General features: G+C 36.9%; 1 protein-coding gene across 1 annotated transcript in view; it reads right to left on the bottom strand.

Moving 5' to 3' along the window:
- Nucleotides 1–18,675, bottom strand: part of LOC139739889 (cytosolic purine 5'-nucleotidase-like) — a 42,304-nt gene that overhangs the window by 16,439 nt on the left and 7,190 nt on the right. Inside the window, exons 2-4 of the mRNA XM_071650490.1 lie at nucleotides 15,529–15,696; nucleotides 7,547–7,728; nucleotides 1,618–1,694 (exon numbers count right to left, since the gene is read on the bottom strand). Of these exons, the coding sequence (XP_071506591.1) occupies nucleotides 1,618–1,694; nucleotides 7,547–7,728; nucleotides 15,529–15,575 (306 nt within the window). The 5' untranslated portion in view covers nucleotides 15,576–15,696. The remainder of the gene's footprint in view (nucleotides 1–1,617; nucleotides 1,695–7,546; nucleotides 7,729–15,528; nucleotides 15,697–18,675) is intronic.

Genomic DNA, 18,675 nt, shown 5'->3' with positions numbered 1-18,675 from the left:
GAATACTTCTGTGTAAACGCAGCCTAAGGGAACGAGTGAACACGAGACCAAGTTGTGCAGCCGGGAGGCCTTTTTAAACCTGACATGAATTTCTTATTTTGAACATTGTTTCTCGTCGATTTCGCTATCAAAATGGTAGTGACCAATCAGTGACTGCATTGCTCGCAATGGCGTCAGCATATAAATCAATATGTATAGGACGGATGCTTATCAGTTGCTCGCTCATCCATGCAGCCTGCGCTGGCTGCGTTGACATGTGATTCATTAGCATACCAACTGCAGATTGACTCATGAATATATGAATTATTCATACATCGTTTACTTTGCAAAGCAGCAGCAAAAAAATCCAAGTTTCAAAAGGCTTTGTGGCTGTGCCATTCGGTCTTGCGTTCGCTCGCTTCTCGCAATGCTCGGAGCGGCAAGTTAGTCTCATTCCTCAGCCAAGAGGCCTTGTCAAAAGGCTAGACATGATACCCTGCTGTATGTACAGGCTTCAAGAGATTACACATTTTTGATGATACATTTTGATGAAAAATATTCCTCATTGTCCAAAGAAATTTAGCATTAAAATGTAGATAATATATAGAATGTGCACTTAGGGTGGGTATAGTATTGTTGCTGTTGTGGGGCACTCAAAATCGGAACGTGTAAGAAGTGAAGGGTAGTTTTAGAGATCGTTTAATGACAGATCACAAAAATCACATAACACCTCCACAGCTGAGCTGCCTCCCAACACTCTATCTTCAGAAAATACTACAGGACTGGATGGCACACATGCACCTTTCATATAAAAGAAACGCACGAGGAAGCAATTATGCCTTTTTATCCACAGCATACACAGCCTTTAGGTTGAGGATGGACATATCACCAAAATGAGTGCAAAAATTTTTAAAAAATATTTCTTTGATTTGTTTTTTTCATTTCTTTGAGCCTACACCTGCTTCATTTGCATATAGTGAACAAGCTTGCAAGTAGTGGTACTGCAATATTTTTGCATTCATGGCAAAGGAAATCACTTTCATACCTGCCTGTATCTTCTCTTAAAGCAAATCTAATGTTTCATGAAGTAAAGAGCAATGCAAATACAGATTACAACTCAGTGATAAAATTGTATCTACGAAGAATTTTCCATGTCATTACGAAAATTATTAATTCTACATTCAAGAATGTGTAGTATGTAGCTTTTAAATGCTACTGGTTGAGGCCCTTTGTTTGAAACACCCTATGCTCTTCAATGCTGATTAATCCCATGTAGTCACATTAAAGGAAACTTCTATGCTAATAAGACAACCGATATCCATAAACCTCTCACTTTTAAGTCCAGTTGAATAGCATTTATGTGTCTAATTCTCTGTTACAATTTTGAATTTCTAGAATTCAAAGTAAGGTAATGGTTGCAAATGACTTTGCGAAATCCACTACAATTTTGACAAAGTTTGAAAGGCTCCAACAGTCATGTACTGTGTTACAAGGATTGTTTATTCGGAAATGAAATGCCCTGTTTGAATTATGATTTAATGACAACAATGGGTGTTAATTCTGGGCACTTGAAGTCATTCCAACATTACTTGCTTAGCTAGTAAATGGTAAAAGTTTGGGATTCCACGTAAGACCTACCTGTGGGTAACCGATGGTGACCAGGCGTTGGACTATCAGCTCAAATCCAAGTTTCTCGTACTGTGGAGATTTGTACACTGTGGAGAAGAGAGAAAGATATTGTTAAAATGAGTCATTTTGAGAGAAAAAAAAAAATTCAAGGCATGAACAAATCCACTGCCTGAAAGAAATAACAACCGGGCATTACTTCAAGAAGAAAAAAAAAATCAATTATAACAAAATTTTAATGGATTCCTAGCCAGAAATAATCACAAGTAAATTCTAAGTAGTGTCCTCTCACCGTGGTATCAATATGTATTGACAAAAATCAGTTTTGTACTTAAATATTCATAGAAAAACAGTCTTAGAATATAGTAGTTAGGAAAAGAATTCACAAAAGATCTACAGAAATTGAATGGGTTTTCATGAGGCATATGAAAGCAAATCCTTCCAGATAGACAATAGATCTATTCATCAGAACATAAAGCCATATAGATCAAGATATTACATTTTACATGGACCTGTATACAATGCATAATATAGGATACCAATTCTGTGATTTTTAAGTCAATATGGAAGAATATATTCATTGAACATCACACATTTAAGGATGACTTACAATATGAACCATGATCATCTCAGAATCTGTTTACACTCATTTCAACTATCAACTGCCTCTTAACAATGGAACTGATGGAATTCTTATCGTAAGTCCAATATTTGTAAAAATGGAGAACTTTGTTTTTCCCAAAGTCTTTGAACAAGAAACATACATAGAATGAACTTTGTCCCCTGCAACGGGATAAGAAGAGTAAATGAATGCTTGACAATGGATGTTGTTGTGTTTTAAAGAAAAGAAAAGACACTACAGTAGATGCAAAGCAATCACATTCTTTGAACTTTCCAAGTTCGCATGGCAGATGTACAGTGTACCCTGTCATACAAGTAGTCGAGATGTTACCAGGTATTCATGACACGAGTCAACTAAAAGATCAATCCTGTGATATTGCTAACCAATAACCAAATTATCACAATCAAATCATGATCAATTATTAAGAAAGCTTTTAAACTGTGTCAAATGTGAAATGTCCTCAGTTAGAATGAAACTGATTAGCCATGAAATAATATGAATCATCAAGAAAGTACATACATGTACATCAGTTTAACAGTATTTTGAAAAGTTAGATTGGTATGCATGCATGTGTATGTATGCATGTGTGTGTGTCAGGGTCTGAATGTGTGTGTGTATGTAAGCGTGTGTCTGTGTGTATCCTGCATTATGATCTTACAATAAATGAAGTTCCTTTCATCTTCTTGTGGAATTCAAATGTAAAAATATACTTTGTAAGTGCAAATGGGTGGCAAAGAATTGATGATAAATCTTGTGGGTAATCATGTAACTTGGCATCACTAACAACTACTTGTAGGTAGCTCAATTCCTTGAAAATGAACTTTTTTTTATGGTTTGAATTACGAATATGCTCAAGGATCATACCTTTGCAGATATGGAAAATAGTAACTATTCCCACATGAAATATTTAGAAAGCTATTTCTTACATTTTTGCTTTAACTACTAAGTTCATCCATTTTTACAAATTATGTCTTTAAAAAAATAGAAAGAAATTCAACTGTTGTGCAGTCAACTTGGATATAACTATCATTTAGCGGCAATAACTGAGTACTCACTTTTACCATTCCTACCAAATCATATAATCAGTGGATATTCCTTGATAAATTTACATCTAAAAACCTAATCTTTAGCTGAAGTTCAGTGACCTTTTAATGTTGCCCACAGCAGGTTTTGTCAAAAATCTGATCAGTGCATCTAAAACCTCATGTAGAATGGTTGGACCAGGTACAAAGAAAACTCATCGTGGGTTTATTTGTTTATTCACGTTTTTAAATTATTGCACAAAAATGAGATGTAGGAGAGACATATGGATGCACAGAGGACCTAAAACATAAATGTAATGCTCCTGGCACCCTTTTGGCTGAGGTATAAAAGTGATCGATGAAATGTTCTCTACGTAAGAATAAATGGCTTACAAAGGAAGTAAACATTATCTACCTGTTGCTCTTTACAGTATGTCTTAAAGTCATCAACAAGACAAGATATCTTGAAGCATTTAGACTGATATCAACTCTGCAATTTTTTCTCCTGCTTCAATTATGGAGATACTTTCTGATTTTCTTACATTAAGTGATCTACACTTCTTCTATTTTCTATTTTTTTTAAATTCTATTACCCTGTATTCTCTCTTTTCCTATGTTTTGGTTTTTCATAATTTTTAAATCTTTCCTCTCCTTTCTCTACATTTGGCAATCTTTCAATTTGTTTGTCTACATTTTATCTACTTTAGTCATTACTTCCTCTCTGCATTTATCTCTTTAAACCATCTTTCCTGCCATAGACATCAACAGATTAATTTTAGATGGGATCCTTGAACAGGCAGCCCCTTGGCAGGTTTCTGCATATCCAGGTCTGCGGACAATTACTGTATGAGGTGCATTCACATTGAAATTTACTGTGGAATCACATGTGTAAATACTATGGTGATTTCTCATCACTCTTATACAATGTAGGTGAAATACCACCGTAATAAACCATGGTATTACAGTTAGTACCATTCTTGTTTTTGAAATACTGTGATATTTCTGGCCTGAAAATACACCTCTCTGAGGTTTGCGGACAATTATGAGGTGCATTCATATCGATATTTATTGTGGAATGAAATACACCGGTAATTTGTCATCATTCTCACAGACAATATACCACCATAAAAGGTAGCACAGTATTTTCAGTTGATATCATCCTCCTTCATGAAATATCATCGATGGTACTGTATTTCTGGAGCAAAAATACACTGTTTGAGGTGAGAACGGTGCATACACGTATCTCCTATGGGAATAAGACAGGGAGTGTGTCAGGTCACAAGAGAAATAACACTCCTGTATGGTAGGTGGTATTTTGTGACAAGATTCACACCCAAATTCTGCATACTATTGTATTTCGCACAAGCTTGATTTACCACCTAAATACCACAGTATTTTGTGATGTGTTTTGCAGTGTACACGTTACGAAATACCGTGTAGAATAATGCTGTATTTCAACATCAGTGTGAATGGGCCTATTATAGTTGCTGCACCCTGCACTGGAAAGAGAGATTGCAATTTGATGAGATGGACAAAGATGGGGTAAAGGGCATATATCCATTTGCCGCTTTCATCTCATCAGGCACATGGACGAAGATGTGTCCTGTCCAATAAATGTCATCCTTCTCTATCATGTGGGAGCTGAATTGTGTTTAAACAGACTGCATGTCAGTTCAGGCACAGATTGATACAGCTAGCTTGTGGGTCAGAAAACATAAGGTAGTGTTCCAAGGATGTTTGATTGTGTGTTGTTTGATGCACAATGCACCACTCACAAACATGAGCTGGAAAGAGCACATCAAATGACAATAGCAATGACATGTCATTGCTTCAAAAGCTACGGTATATGTTTTGCTATGCATCAGTGTTTTTATGGGAAAAACAGATATCATAGTAATTGCTGAACATGTTTTTGTCACAAGTCTCACACTTGGAGCCCCACTCAGTATTTCATTTTGATGGAATGGACCATAAACACAATAACAATTTACACTGTACATGGAGTCTTAATCTTGCAAAAATCCTCAGAAACATAAATAATTTTGTCTGAATATATGGCTTCACATTTTTAAAACCTGGGATAGTATCTGCTGCAGCCTACCCTGATCAAACATTGTTTGTACTGTTTGCTTGTATTTTTGGTGTAATTAAAAACTCGTGTTTTTGTTGTTGTTGTTTTTCAGATACAGTATGCCTAATTTGTAGTGAAATTGGCAAAGCACATTTATAAGTGACATATGTCCTCTGGTTGTAAGTATAGCAACTGCAACTATCCAGCAATGAACTGAACATAAAAGAGAGAGAGAGAAAAAAAATGTGTTCACTTGAAATATTCAGTTTATGAAATACTGTATCCTGGGCTGTAAAACAACTCAATATAAATCTCTGGACATCATACAATGTACAGTGCACTGCTCTATTCTCAGCTCATCCCATCTCTCCCAGTCAAGGTAAAATCAATTTTAGACTAAATACGCTCAATTGAGGCAGTGGGTTGGATTGTACTACCACTAAAATGCCAATAGACCTGGTGGCATTTCAGTGGGAATTTGTTGATACGAAATGCTGGGTGGGAGGGACCACTCAGGAGAACTTTAACAATTTTTTCCCACTAGGAAATTATGAGAGGGGACAAATTGTTTATCCCAAGTGAAGTTAAAATTTATAGAAAAGTGCAATTTGATGACAGCTGTTCAAGTAGCCTTAACACAACACAAAGTACCCTCTCCTATCTCTCTGTTTGTATCTGGCCCTGTTCAGAACTAATCGTCTCTGATTCATATTCATCTGGAAGGTTCAGCATCAACAAAAGTATCAGGTTTCACAACATGATGTCTCAACTATGCATGACGTAGGTATGATCAGCTGTTTAGGTATGCTCAGACATGGCTATCACATACCCTCCTTCTTTACTAGCATCACATTTCTCCCAATCTATCAATGTCCTGTGATCCCGAGACCTGAATAAAGATTTGAGCTGGCCATTACCCCCCCCCCCCCCCACATGAATACCACTGACAAGAATTTGCAGTGGACCTTTAGACAATGGAACAATCTTGAAGGGAATGATGAGAATCTTTTTAGTGTCATTACACTGACAGCAAAGGATAAGGTCAGAGCTGAGGTAACCCTTGCTTAGTTTATTGTAATCCAATACATTTGGGTCATATGACACACCATTGTGCTTCTGCGAAGAACTGTGCAACGGGTGCACCTTGTTGTTGGTGCATCTGTAGGGCAATACTGCTTGATTACCAATGCCAATATTTGTAGTTTGAATAGGTAGGGCCTACCATGTACCATGTAGCAGTTTATACAGTGGCAGAAAAGTGTCCCCCCCCCCTTTATGATTGGTATCATATTATTTTGGCAAGAATTAAAAAATTGAACATTTCTAGTTTCTGGCTATTAAAGTGAAATGCATGAAAATTTCCTAACCACAAATATTTTCCCTTTCATAGTAATGAATGACTGGGTTGATGCCAGACACATACTACGGGTAAATAAAAAGTGATTACCAGGTATCAATAAATGACTTAAAGTTGGACACAATTTGAGATCTTTTCTGTATCATTCAAAACGAGATTGGAACTCAATAGCACTATAAATCAATCTTCGCAGATTATTCTGATAATAACACCATTCCTGCTAATGGAAGACCAATCTATGTATTACATTGTATATGACAGTGGATGTCTGTAGGTACATTATACCATATTGTATACAGTTCCAACACATTAGTGTGTACATTGTACATACAGTAAAAGTTTCATTACAAAATACGCTGTATGTGTGACCATGCAGGAAAGAAATAGTCATACATAAGGTCAGATTTATACTTGATTTTATCAAATTATCTATAATAAGGACTTTTTACACATTTTAAACCTTTGTAGAAATATTTACATCCAATTCATAATGACAGGTTTTACATACACTGTAATTCAACATACCCTGTGTTATTTTTAGTAAAACAGAAATATAAGCTGTACCAATTTTCTTCTCATGAAAAAAAAAACCCTTCAAAATTAATGAGCAATGCCATCATTTATTTCAGCAGAGAAAACATTGATTTTTTTTTCAGTCATACTGGTCTCACAAAAATGGCAAAAAAAGGGGCATTAGTTGGTTATGATTTGAAAACCTCAAACAAACGTGACTACTATCACTATTTTTTCCTTTTGAATACAACAGAAAGGAGAAAGAAAAAAATAGGGGCATGATCAATACACCAGAAATGATGGTGCTTGATAACAAGTCATAACAATTCGACAGGAGTTTTTCTGCGCGCACTTACTCGCAAGTGTGTAGTCCATGTCAAATCCGAAGAACTTAATTTTCTCCATGCTGAGACTGCGGTTGACAAAGACCCTCTTGTGGGCCTCTCGTCTGTACTTCTTGACATTTCCGGGCGTGGTCACGTAGTCCAGTCTGTCTCCACTCTCATGATTGCTTGGAGACTCTGTGTTCATGGCACCACTGTAAAAAATGATCATATGAATAATTGCAGATGATTAGAAAAATCGACAATAATACCCTGAACTGAACCCATTTAAAGACCAGTCCCGAGTACACTCGGGCAGGTGTCTGTAGGAAACATGTGTTATACAGGGGCAGATCCAGGAATTCTGTAATGAGGGGGCACCTTTACAAAATGAAAGGGGGGCACATGTAACCCTTCCCCATTTTTTTCTTTTTATTTCTTTTGTTTAAAAAAATAAAATAAAGGGGGGGGGGGGTGCCGGTGCGCTTCCCCCTGGATCCGCCACCCATTAAAGACTAGTCCCACGTAAACTCTGGCAGGTGTCTATAGGAAACATGTGTTATAGCAAAATCAGCTCGTCCGCAACAGGTTAAAACAGTCATACTTCACCTGGCAATTCTTCTCTCCCCCCCCCCCTCACCCCTTTACAGCAGGGTAGAAAATTAATGCATGAGCTTTATATGGCAACAAAATTTCGAACAAATCCCCTGCGATGTCAGTTTTTTCTTTAAACGTTATATTCCTGTAGCTGTTGGGCTAATATTTGCTGTCCACCTCTACTTAAGTCCTTTCCTTCATGGTGAGTAATTTCTTTATAAAATCAAAATCAGGTACTCATGGTCAAACAGGTGAGATGAAATGCACACACACAAACCAGATACATAAATATTGAATGATTTGCAGTGTAGTAATTTTCCACATTCCACTAGATATGCTAAAAGTTTAAAAAGTAAACAGGACAAATAGTTACAATGTTTTGCTAGCATGAATTTTTATCACTATCAGCAATGCATTCAACAGTCAGCAAAAGCCCCCTCTGAAAAAAACAAACAAACAAACAAACAAACACAACAAGCAAAATCATGGACCACACAGATTACAAATGGGAATGGTCATTATAAAAAATCACTTAAATATGCAAACATTTCCATTTTTACAGTTTATGTGAATTAGGCAGTACATGTACACACAATTCAAATGTACAGTCAGTGTATGTACCGGCAGATAAATTTCAAGAGTTTAATTTGCTATCTGTTAAACCCATCCTCTGCAAGAAATTATGGCTAGAAAAAAAAAAAAGATTTTGTGAACCAAAATTAGCTAACTTTTGACTTTGACCTTCATGAATTTCCACAGAATCTAGCCAAAATTAGCTAACTTTTGACTTTGACCTTCATGAATTTCCACAGAATCTAGCCAATCTGTGTTTCATGTAGCACACCTAGGCAATCATTAACAAATTCTAGAGCAGATTTCAAGGTACAGGGTGGATGGACAGAGAGACAACATGAAAACATTGCACTCAGCACCTTTCCCAGGGTACCAAAAAGAAACTTTTCCCTAGGTGTTTCCCAATTTTTCTTCAGGAATGTCAGCAAAGGAAAATCATACCTTTACCACTCAAAAACAGTGCACTGATGTGTCATAAAAACAGGGTTAAAATTAATTGTGATGCTTGAATGAAAGAAAACTGCCAGTCCAAAGGACTTTGTTATTTATATTCATAACACAAGTTGCCTGTATACTGTATTGTACAATTGTGCTGCAAAGATGTTTACAAAAAGTTTATTTCAAATTTATCGACATTTTGCATAAAACCCAGATTACTAACAAAAAAATCCTAACTTTCTCTTGAAATGACTTACCGACAATTAAAACTTTACAGATAATTCAATACAAGTTTCAAAGTCTTAATTGGTTAACTTAAAAACACACACACACACACACACACACACACACACACACACACACATACGTGTACCCGTCTAAAAGGCTGTAAACACAGTTGGTCGGTTAAAGTACATTGTAATGGCAATACAGGGATACTTAATAAGAGTACCACTACCAGTAATACAGCAAATTCCAAGGTTAGAGCCAAAACTTATTGCTCTCATTTTGGTAAGTTACACCACCAAAAGCTCATGTTAATCCTCATTAGACTGAACTATGATAAGCACTGCTTAATCCACAATAATGGCAAGCATCCTATTGTATAAAAACACACAAGTTCAAAGTGCAAGACTCTCCAGCCTGCAGGCACCCTGCCATTGTTCAAGATTGCTCTATGTACACACAGGATGTGTGGACATGTAATCACATCCCAGCATCTCTGACAACCTTTGAATAGTAAAGGCTGTTTTCAGATCGCTGCCCAAGATTACAAGACAATACAGGTCTCAGAGGGCCAAAGATGGCACACAGTTGTATTAGTAAAATGTTAGATACAAGGCATCTTTACTGCTGCAAGTTATGCAATTACACAATCATGGTTCTGTATAGGAGTGTGTAGTATCCTAGTGCATGTACAATTTACACTGTACATTGATTATCTTTTTTCTTCTTTCTTCTTTTTTTGGCAAAACCAAGCACAACCCTCTCAACACCACAGTCTCGAAAGACTGTTGCTTTTGTATGATAGCGGTCAATCAATAATGGTGATACATGCAATGGAAAAATTATATTTCCATAGTTAGATCATGGAACATAGACACAACTGTAATACAATTATAAACTTTAGTATAAGCCTGAGCAAATGACATGTTTTGTCATTCATCTGACACAAACTGTGTGTTACTTTCCAAGAACAAATAATCAACACCGAATTTTCAAGTGCTTTTTATAAGTGAGGGATATATACTGTAACACTGTGTCAAACAAACAAGCTAGTAAACACACCTCAACAACCAAAGTACCCTTTCAAAACAAAATATTACATCCAACACTGGCTGCTTGATGATAAATGAAAGATTAATGTGAGCACACATCCATTATATGATAACGTTAAAGAGAAATTAGACATTCATAATTACAACAAAGACATACAACATAGATCAAAAGAAAGAAATGAACCTTTGAAAATGTGAAGCCTATCAGGAAAATATCAGGAAGGTTATGGCTACACACGAAGTGGTTAGTAACCTTACAGTGTGCTCAATGAAAAATGAAGCCACCACGGCATGTCAAAGGAATATCTATCCCACTGGATACAGTGCTTTGGCTGCCATGTTTTTTTTTGCTCTCCTAAACATTTGACATTTTGAAGATACGAGGTCTTGTCGCCCCAGCGACGATATGTTCTTAGCGAGTTTAATTTTTCACGAACCAGGACTTCCCAACAATTTCTTGTGTGGTCGAATCCATTAAATTTGATCGAGGAGTACAGAAATAAATGGAGAAACATAATGCGCATGTCATATTTACATGTATGTTGGGATAAGAGGTATCTTTGTGTGTTGTCGGATTTGTGAATAGCGTCTCCAACTTGCGAAATTCACGAAAATGAAAATCCTGTGAAATATATGGCATACATGTAGTATCACTATCACAAAAGATTTCAGATTAACTTTCTTCTAAACTCTATTTTGAAATGGCAGATCATGTCGTATGCACATGTCCTGAATTGATACACTTTGTAAACCAAGGATGTTATTCATATTCCTTTCAAAGAAAGGTCAAAGTGCACACAAGTGTTCAAATGTTTTTGAAATACTCGTATCAAACCTGTACAGTAACTGTCCCCACAGCACGCCAATTCAGATGACCATTAGATATACACACAGAAGTGGTAAGGTAGTAAATTACAGCAATAGCCATTTTCATATCACTATATTTACAATGTGCACACCTAATTTTCATCACACTTTTGTACACTATCAAATCACCCCTGTGAAAATGTCAATATCAATAATGTAGTTCTTAGAAATAAAGTTGAACTACTTACATTGTATAAGTGTTCTTAAAATTTAAAACAATCTGCATAAAAACATAAAATTGCATTCACAAGAGAAATCGAACAAGTATGACACATTTTTCTAAATGATTAAGAGTGTTACCTAAATGTGCTGGCACGCTGACGTTCTGTTCCATTGCATCCATTAATTTCCACATGGCCATTGAGTAATATACGAACTCCAGACATACTCCTTTATTAAAGAGACTCTTGCCCTGCAGTTGCAAATTCTGAATGATAGCTATCTCTTTGGCAAATCATGCAAGCCTTCAAAAGTCAATACAACTTTGTGAAGTGTCACTGATCAATCTTGCAACATAGACAGCAGAGCTCAAACATAAACAGCTCACAGAAGATATCAACAGTGTTCAAGCGCCAGCGAGACTAAAATTTGTCCTGAAGTGCAGTGCCTACTTAAGCAATATTTCCCCTGCAGTGCTACCCTTCCGATGAAACTTTCGTAACAGGTCCCCTGGCGCAGTGAAACTTGTTCTGCTCATCTGGCCAATAGACGCTCAGACAGGATAAATTCATTTGCATACAAGTCCAATGTAAAAGGGTGTTAATTCTTGAACTGGTGGCTTAGGAGTTTTGGGGAAATAGAGGCCTAATTTGATTTCCTCAACCGCGGTTCACTTGTACTCTCCCTGCTAGTCTTAGGGCAAGTGATTAGCACAAACTGCTCTTCCTGATAACCACTGTATTTTGAGATTACAAATGGACACGAGGTTGACACATTGTTCATGGTTATCATGCATCCATGAATGACAAAATGACAGACAGGATACAAGTCTGTTAAACTATCAAAGTGCTATTTTTGCTCCTAAACTTTTATCTTGACGGTCGAGCATGTTGTGATATTTTACTTCAATAGTATTTTTCATCTGCTTGCTGAAAATAGACAGTACTCTCTTCACTGCATCGCTGATGTAGTATAACTGTACACTTCCTCTGAAGTCAGCAGCCTTTTGACAAGACAGCAGATGTGACTCCATTTAAAACACAATGGCCCAAATCCCAACGGTACAATAGTTTAAATTCAGTCCATGCAAGGATTATGCAAATTTCTCTGCATAAATATGTAGCACAGATCGCCTATGCCCACAGACAGCCAGTAATTACACATTTGTGTGCAATGAGATGCGCAAATGAAAGGTATATATCTCACACTTGTACAACTAGTACATGCACTAGCAGGTACTTTGTGCTTGTTTTTAGTCTCCAGTGACTTTATAGTTGCAAATTTAACAAGTCCATTCACAATGTGTAAACTTATAGCCTATTAAAAAATAACAGAAATATGCTGTCATTTTGAAGGTTGGAATTCACACTTTTTTTTTTGCGATGCCCGAAATCTAAAAGTTTTTCAGTGGCAGGATGAAGTGGAGATGTGAAGCATTGACATGCCCCTGCTGTCAGCGTCACAACGTTCTCGTTCACCCAATCAAAAGTCCCAATTGCAGATATCTATTCCTTTCTAGGCACAAATACCATGGATCAAGCAATATGCACAAAGGTTCTTGGACCTGGTGCCTTTTAGCTGACAATTTAACTTGTCATTTCACTGGATAATTTGAACGCTAAGTCTTACAGCCGCGGCAAAAAAGACATTCCTTGTAAGGTCATGCACCAAGTCTCCAGTGCAGACTGGACTGAATACCCTACTGGAACTGTCATCACTGGCACTGACCAGTGTCCAGTACATGCAATGGCTGTAAATTTACCACATACCAATTAAACAACAGACACTAATACACAAACACTTTCCGAAGATGTTACACACAAATGTGATTTACATCAACACTTACAGTGGCTGGTGGGTGACTCTGTGAGAGTAGTTAATCATACATGTAATAAGTACCAAGGCACATGGAAATTTATGTAAGTACAAATGTAACCATGTTTTTGAGGGACAGTAAAATGCACTCAGAATGACACTGTTCATTATAATAAAGACAACAATTTACATAATATACAAACAGTGATATACCGTAATTTCTCACCTCTGGTGGATTGTCAAGTTTTGGGGTTTATTCACTCTTCTTCGCTTCATGGCGATAACGTACTGTATGTGTGCTAGCAGATGGTGGTGTCTCTTGTCTGAAGTCAACTAATACAAGTAAACGCCGAGCACAAGATGCCACCACAAAATTGTATACAAGCATTATATCCGCCCTCGAACAGGGAACAAAATATCCTTTATGCTAATGTTATAGATTCATGTGTCTTCCCAGGGGCACGTATTGACGTGCCTCGGAAGCTACGTATATAATCCTTCCCAGACCTCGGAAAATTCAAAAGACTTGAATATGAAACAGGAAGCCTGGAAGATACAATTCTGGAAGCCTTGTGACAGCCGTTATGCATAAAGCAATAAACAAAATACACACTGAAAGCTTTCATCGATTACCATTTTAAGCAACTTCGGTTGCATTTTGTAAACCTTGCTCTAGTTCTTCTAAGCAATGGAACAAATGTCTTCCCCCCCCCCCCCCATCTTTTATCTACCAATTTCATCTCCAGCGATTTGAATGAGAGCATTTGAAAAGCAATATTTTGCATCCTTACAAAAACTGCACCGAAACTGCAGTCTTGCAAATATCCTGTAATTCATCACACAGAAGTTATTTGATCTGCTATATTTCATTTGCCCTTGTGTCCATCAAATACTGATGAATCACTTACTTCAATAAATGTGAGTTAAGAAGCCTGCAAAATATAGGTTCACTCTCTTACTGATATCCAGGAATGAATGATAAATGTTTTACTGACCTTAAATTACTTTAATATTTTCAGGCTATTCTGTAGCATACATTGATGCTAAAGGGTCCCTGGTAAAAAAGGGAAGAAAAAAAAAAAGAAAAAAGAAAAAAAGTCTTTGAAGGTGATACATACAATGTAGTACTCCTGACAATCAATGCTGGTGTTCCTGGCATTGTGTTCTTGTGAAGTCTGGATCCCATTGTAATATCTGATTGTAATTGTTCAACATGCCATGAACCCGCCACCTTTCGTTCCAATTCCCAAACATCATCCAACGACTGAGGCCAATTCAAATGCTAACCTCATATTGACCTCGATTGTCTTTCTAAGAAGTTCTAGATCTGCCTGTCTACATTAGCAAACTGATTACAATGTATGTCTTCTCCCTTTTCGACCCATGTACATGCTCATCACATGAAATGCCCCCCCCCCCCCCCCCACCATATGATACATGTATATCATGGTTAGGATACAAGTGATTCAGGTGTTACAACAAAGACAGAACATATAAGAAAATATTTTCCCAACCAAATAATTCAACAACATCCTTCCTTCATCTTGCCAGAAATCTTACTAGTTAGACGAACACTGTACTAGGGCTTCCTATAGCTCAGTTGGTAGAGCACTGGGCTGGCAATCCGGAGGTCTCGGGTTCGAATCCCGCTGGAATTCTATTTTCTTTGCTCATTTTTTCACTAGAATATTTAGAAAAAAAATACTTTAGATAAATACTACAGTATTTTGACATTGGGCCAATCATTTCTTAGGTGAGATGTACCTTGTACCTGAGTAAATTTAAAAAAAAAATCAAAAATCAAAAATCTGTTTATTGCAAGGAAAAGTTAACTCCACACATACATGTATGATGCATTCTACTTCTTAAGGTCATATCTTGGCTGACCTAAAAAGAAAGAAGGAAAAAAAGGGGCCATCTCAACAATACCTGATTATATACATTTGATCATTCTTCAGACAATGCAGTGGGAGTTTTCCATGTCATGTTCAAGGTCTTGATGGTGGATCAAGTTGATAAAGTGCCTTGACCCTGTGACAGCAAGTCTACATTGCAGTTCCAGCAATACAATTACCGGTATGTTATATTCTCATTATCAAAACCCAAAATGTAAAGACAACCAAACAAATTAGTCACAAAAATATTTCAAAGTGTTACTGTTAGTAGAGAAGTACACGCAATCCATACCATCCCCCATCCATCACAGGTAGAGTTGTTGCAACTTGAGACAAATATGAAATGAAGTGGTCAGTCTCAACCGGGTTAAAAAAGCTGCAGACTATCACTCACCAATAATCCATCAAATCCATGGTGCGAATCTGGTCTGTTCCAGGCATGACATCCAGCGAATTCACTTTTGTTTTTAATGCTCTATTGTACCGCCAGGTCTTCTCACAAAGCGTTCACAATCTCACTCCCCTCTTCTCTGACTTGTCTTAAAGCCACTTGTTTGACTCCCTGTTCAATGAAATAAACAAAAGTAAAATGCTTGCATCATATAATTTTTTAAATAATTTTTTAACTATGTGGAACGCGAGATAGAGCAAGAGAATCAGAATGTAGCAGTGACATTTTAATGGATCTACTCTTGCAAATGATTAATCCCATAAAACTACAATGCATCTCATTATCCCCTTCACAAGCATTGTATAATTACCCCCACAGTGCATACCTTTAGTAGAAACCACGCTGTGTGACGTGATCGATAACATTCATTCTGTGTGTTTAATAGATAGCCCCTTAATGGCTGCTATAGCTGACTAAACAAAAAAGAAAATGCTTGCAAAATACATACTATGTGGAGAGAGGTATTGTATAGAGCAAGAGAATGGCACAAGCACATCGGAATGCAGCAGGGACATTACATGAGTAATCCCATCAAACTATCACATTTTCCCTTACACATAATTACCACCACTGTGTATACCTTTATTACAGCCCACAATGTACAATTTTGTACGATGGGTGTGATCAATAAGTCATTCTCTGTGTTTAATAGATAGCCCTTTAATGGCTGCTGTAGCTGACTGATGTTGAGGACGGAATTAGGTGATCCGAGTATCCTCTCGGATCACCTATTGTATCTGTACGAATTCTTTCTTCTTCTTCTTCTTCATTTCTTTCTCCTCAAATCTTGTGCAGCGGTTAACTCAAAAAGTCCCCTACCTATCACTTTCAAACTTACAATACAATATATGTATCATGTCCTAAGGACGACAGATCTAGTGTATCAATGTGATCAGTTAACCGTGACGTCATTATGACGTCATTATCTGAAATCACGTTTACATCAATATCTCATTAATGGAACGGAATTTTTGAATGAAATTAAGATATGGTATAGTTCAAGTTAAGGTCTATTGATATAATTCATAAAATTTGGTCACGTTCATAGTAAACGAGCGCGTACACGCGCGTTGAAATTTAAACATGCTCTAATCAACCTCAAAATTGTTTTGCACACGTTTCAGGTCATTTACAGCATTTCAAAAAAAATCGACAGACGCGTACGCGCGCGCGCATATACGCACGCACAGCTCATATGCAATAGAAATTTCCCGTTTTATCGCTTGGATCGAATGTCTGAAATGTCAAGGAATATTTCTACCAAGTTTCAAGTCGATCCGACTCAATATGACGTCATACGGGCCAATCAAAGTTGAAATTCCGCGCGCGCATCAATGGCAATATACAGTGCAACTATGCCAAAAAAACCGCCAATTTCAAATCCGATTTTACTCGTCAGGATGGACGGTGACCCCCCATTTTCTTTACATATTTTGAAAGTTGATTAGTTGTACATGTCATTTCATGGGGTGGCAATGCTGGCAAAATGATTAAAAGATATCAAATTTCTTAATAAGGTAAAAAAAGTAAATTTTCAAAATAACGTCATCAAATTTCAAGTTCACTCGAGCGTATCTCATTTATCCTTTGTTGATTGTCACCCAGATTTCAGTATGTTGTAGCTTATTTAATGTTCTTTCAAACGTAAATTTACAAAAGTTTGATTGGATGTCGGCATCACCTCGTAAAAATTGATTGAAAGTAATCTTGTCAAATTTGACCAGTTTACGTGTTATCTCTATGGGAGTGCAGTTTTTCTGGAAATGAAAATTGACATGACTGTCCTTTTCGAGCACTAGCTCACTTATGCTTCGGTGAATTTCTCCCAGATTTTAATATGTTGTAGCTGAGACTTTGGGCTATCGTAAATGTGCCCTTCGTTTTTTCATACGGAGTCGGCATCGCGTCCAAACACGTTATCAAAAATTGTCACATTAATTCAGTGAGAAATGTACACAATGGATGTATAACATCACTATCAACTGCAATATAAATGCATGATTCCACATTATACTTCTCACTTTGACAGTCTCTGTTTCAATGGTTTCTGTGCTAACATTTTGGCTGAAATATTCCTCCATTCTGTGGATTACTCTGAGAAGTCGGTTACTAGTATCAACCACCAGTAATTTCTCATTTGAATTTCACTGTCTAGAGACAAAATGCTGGAAGGCTTTGATCATCATATCTGCAGCCTTGTCTTGTCTACCTTGCGAATGCATAAAATGATAATGCTGATTTATCATTGTGCACAATTCTAGTCCTGGTTGGTATGCAAGAGCTGTATCTCATGAAAATAATGTGATTTACCATTTGGCCAGGTAAACATAAAATACTAAGCCTGACCAAAGAGCTACACTTTGGCCTGACTCTACTGAATTACACAAAATGAGGATGACAAGAAAATAAATGTGGTTGAGCACGCCAAAAAAAACTACCAGATATTTATCTCTATTTTAACAATACAGCAATCAGGACAGAAATTTGTAAGGCCTAATCAGATGTGAGATGTCAATTTCATGTGCTCAAATGCAGACTGGACAATGGTAAGAAGAATATGACAACTTTTAACCATTGAAACTACATTGTAATATGAAGAACTGTTATGTGTTGCTTGAAGGTTTTTTGAGGAACCTTTTTTGTGAACTTGATTCTCAAGCTGACTCCTCCTCCTCTTGTTCAAAGTGACAAAACGCAAGGCAATTAGGCATCCCTCAAAAGGAAAATGGGATGCATTTGATCTAACAGTTAAACCTTCATTTTCTTTTTAACCCCCCCCCCCCAAAAAAAAAAAACTAGGACTGTAAAAGTGAACATTTTCAAGGTGTTGAAATTTTCACGCATTTTGTGTAACCAGAAACTAGTGAGAAAATAAAAGCATGCAAGTAATTTTGCTTGCCGTAATATGTTTCAGTAGTTGATGTCTTGATTCCGCGGAAATAAAAACAGGCAAAAACTCTTCTTACCCGGCCGAACGCGAAAAATTAGTTGCGTGAAAATATCCACTTTTACAGTATACAAATGTACATGCCATATATCAGAGTTGCTGACATACATGAGTTGCTATGTAAAAAAGAAAAAAAAAAAAGT

The sequence above is a fragment of the Diadema antillarum genome, unplaced genomic scaffold (assembly GCF_040938485.1).
Source record: "Diadema antillarum isolate AM-2024a unplaced genomic scaffold, OU_Dant_1.0 seq00000821_RagTag, whole genome shotgun sequence".
NCBI classification, from domain to species: Eukaryota; Metazoa; Echinodermata; class Echinoidea; order Diadematoida; family Diadematidae; genus Diadema; species Diadema antillarum.
The sequence above is the reverse complement of the archived record's forward strand: the minus strand, read 5'-3'. Positions and strand labels throughout refer to the sequence as shown.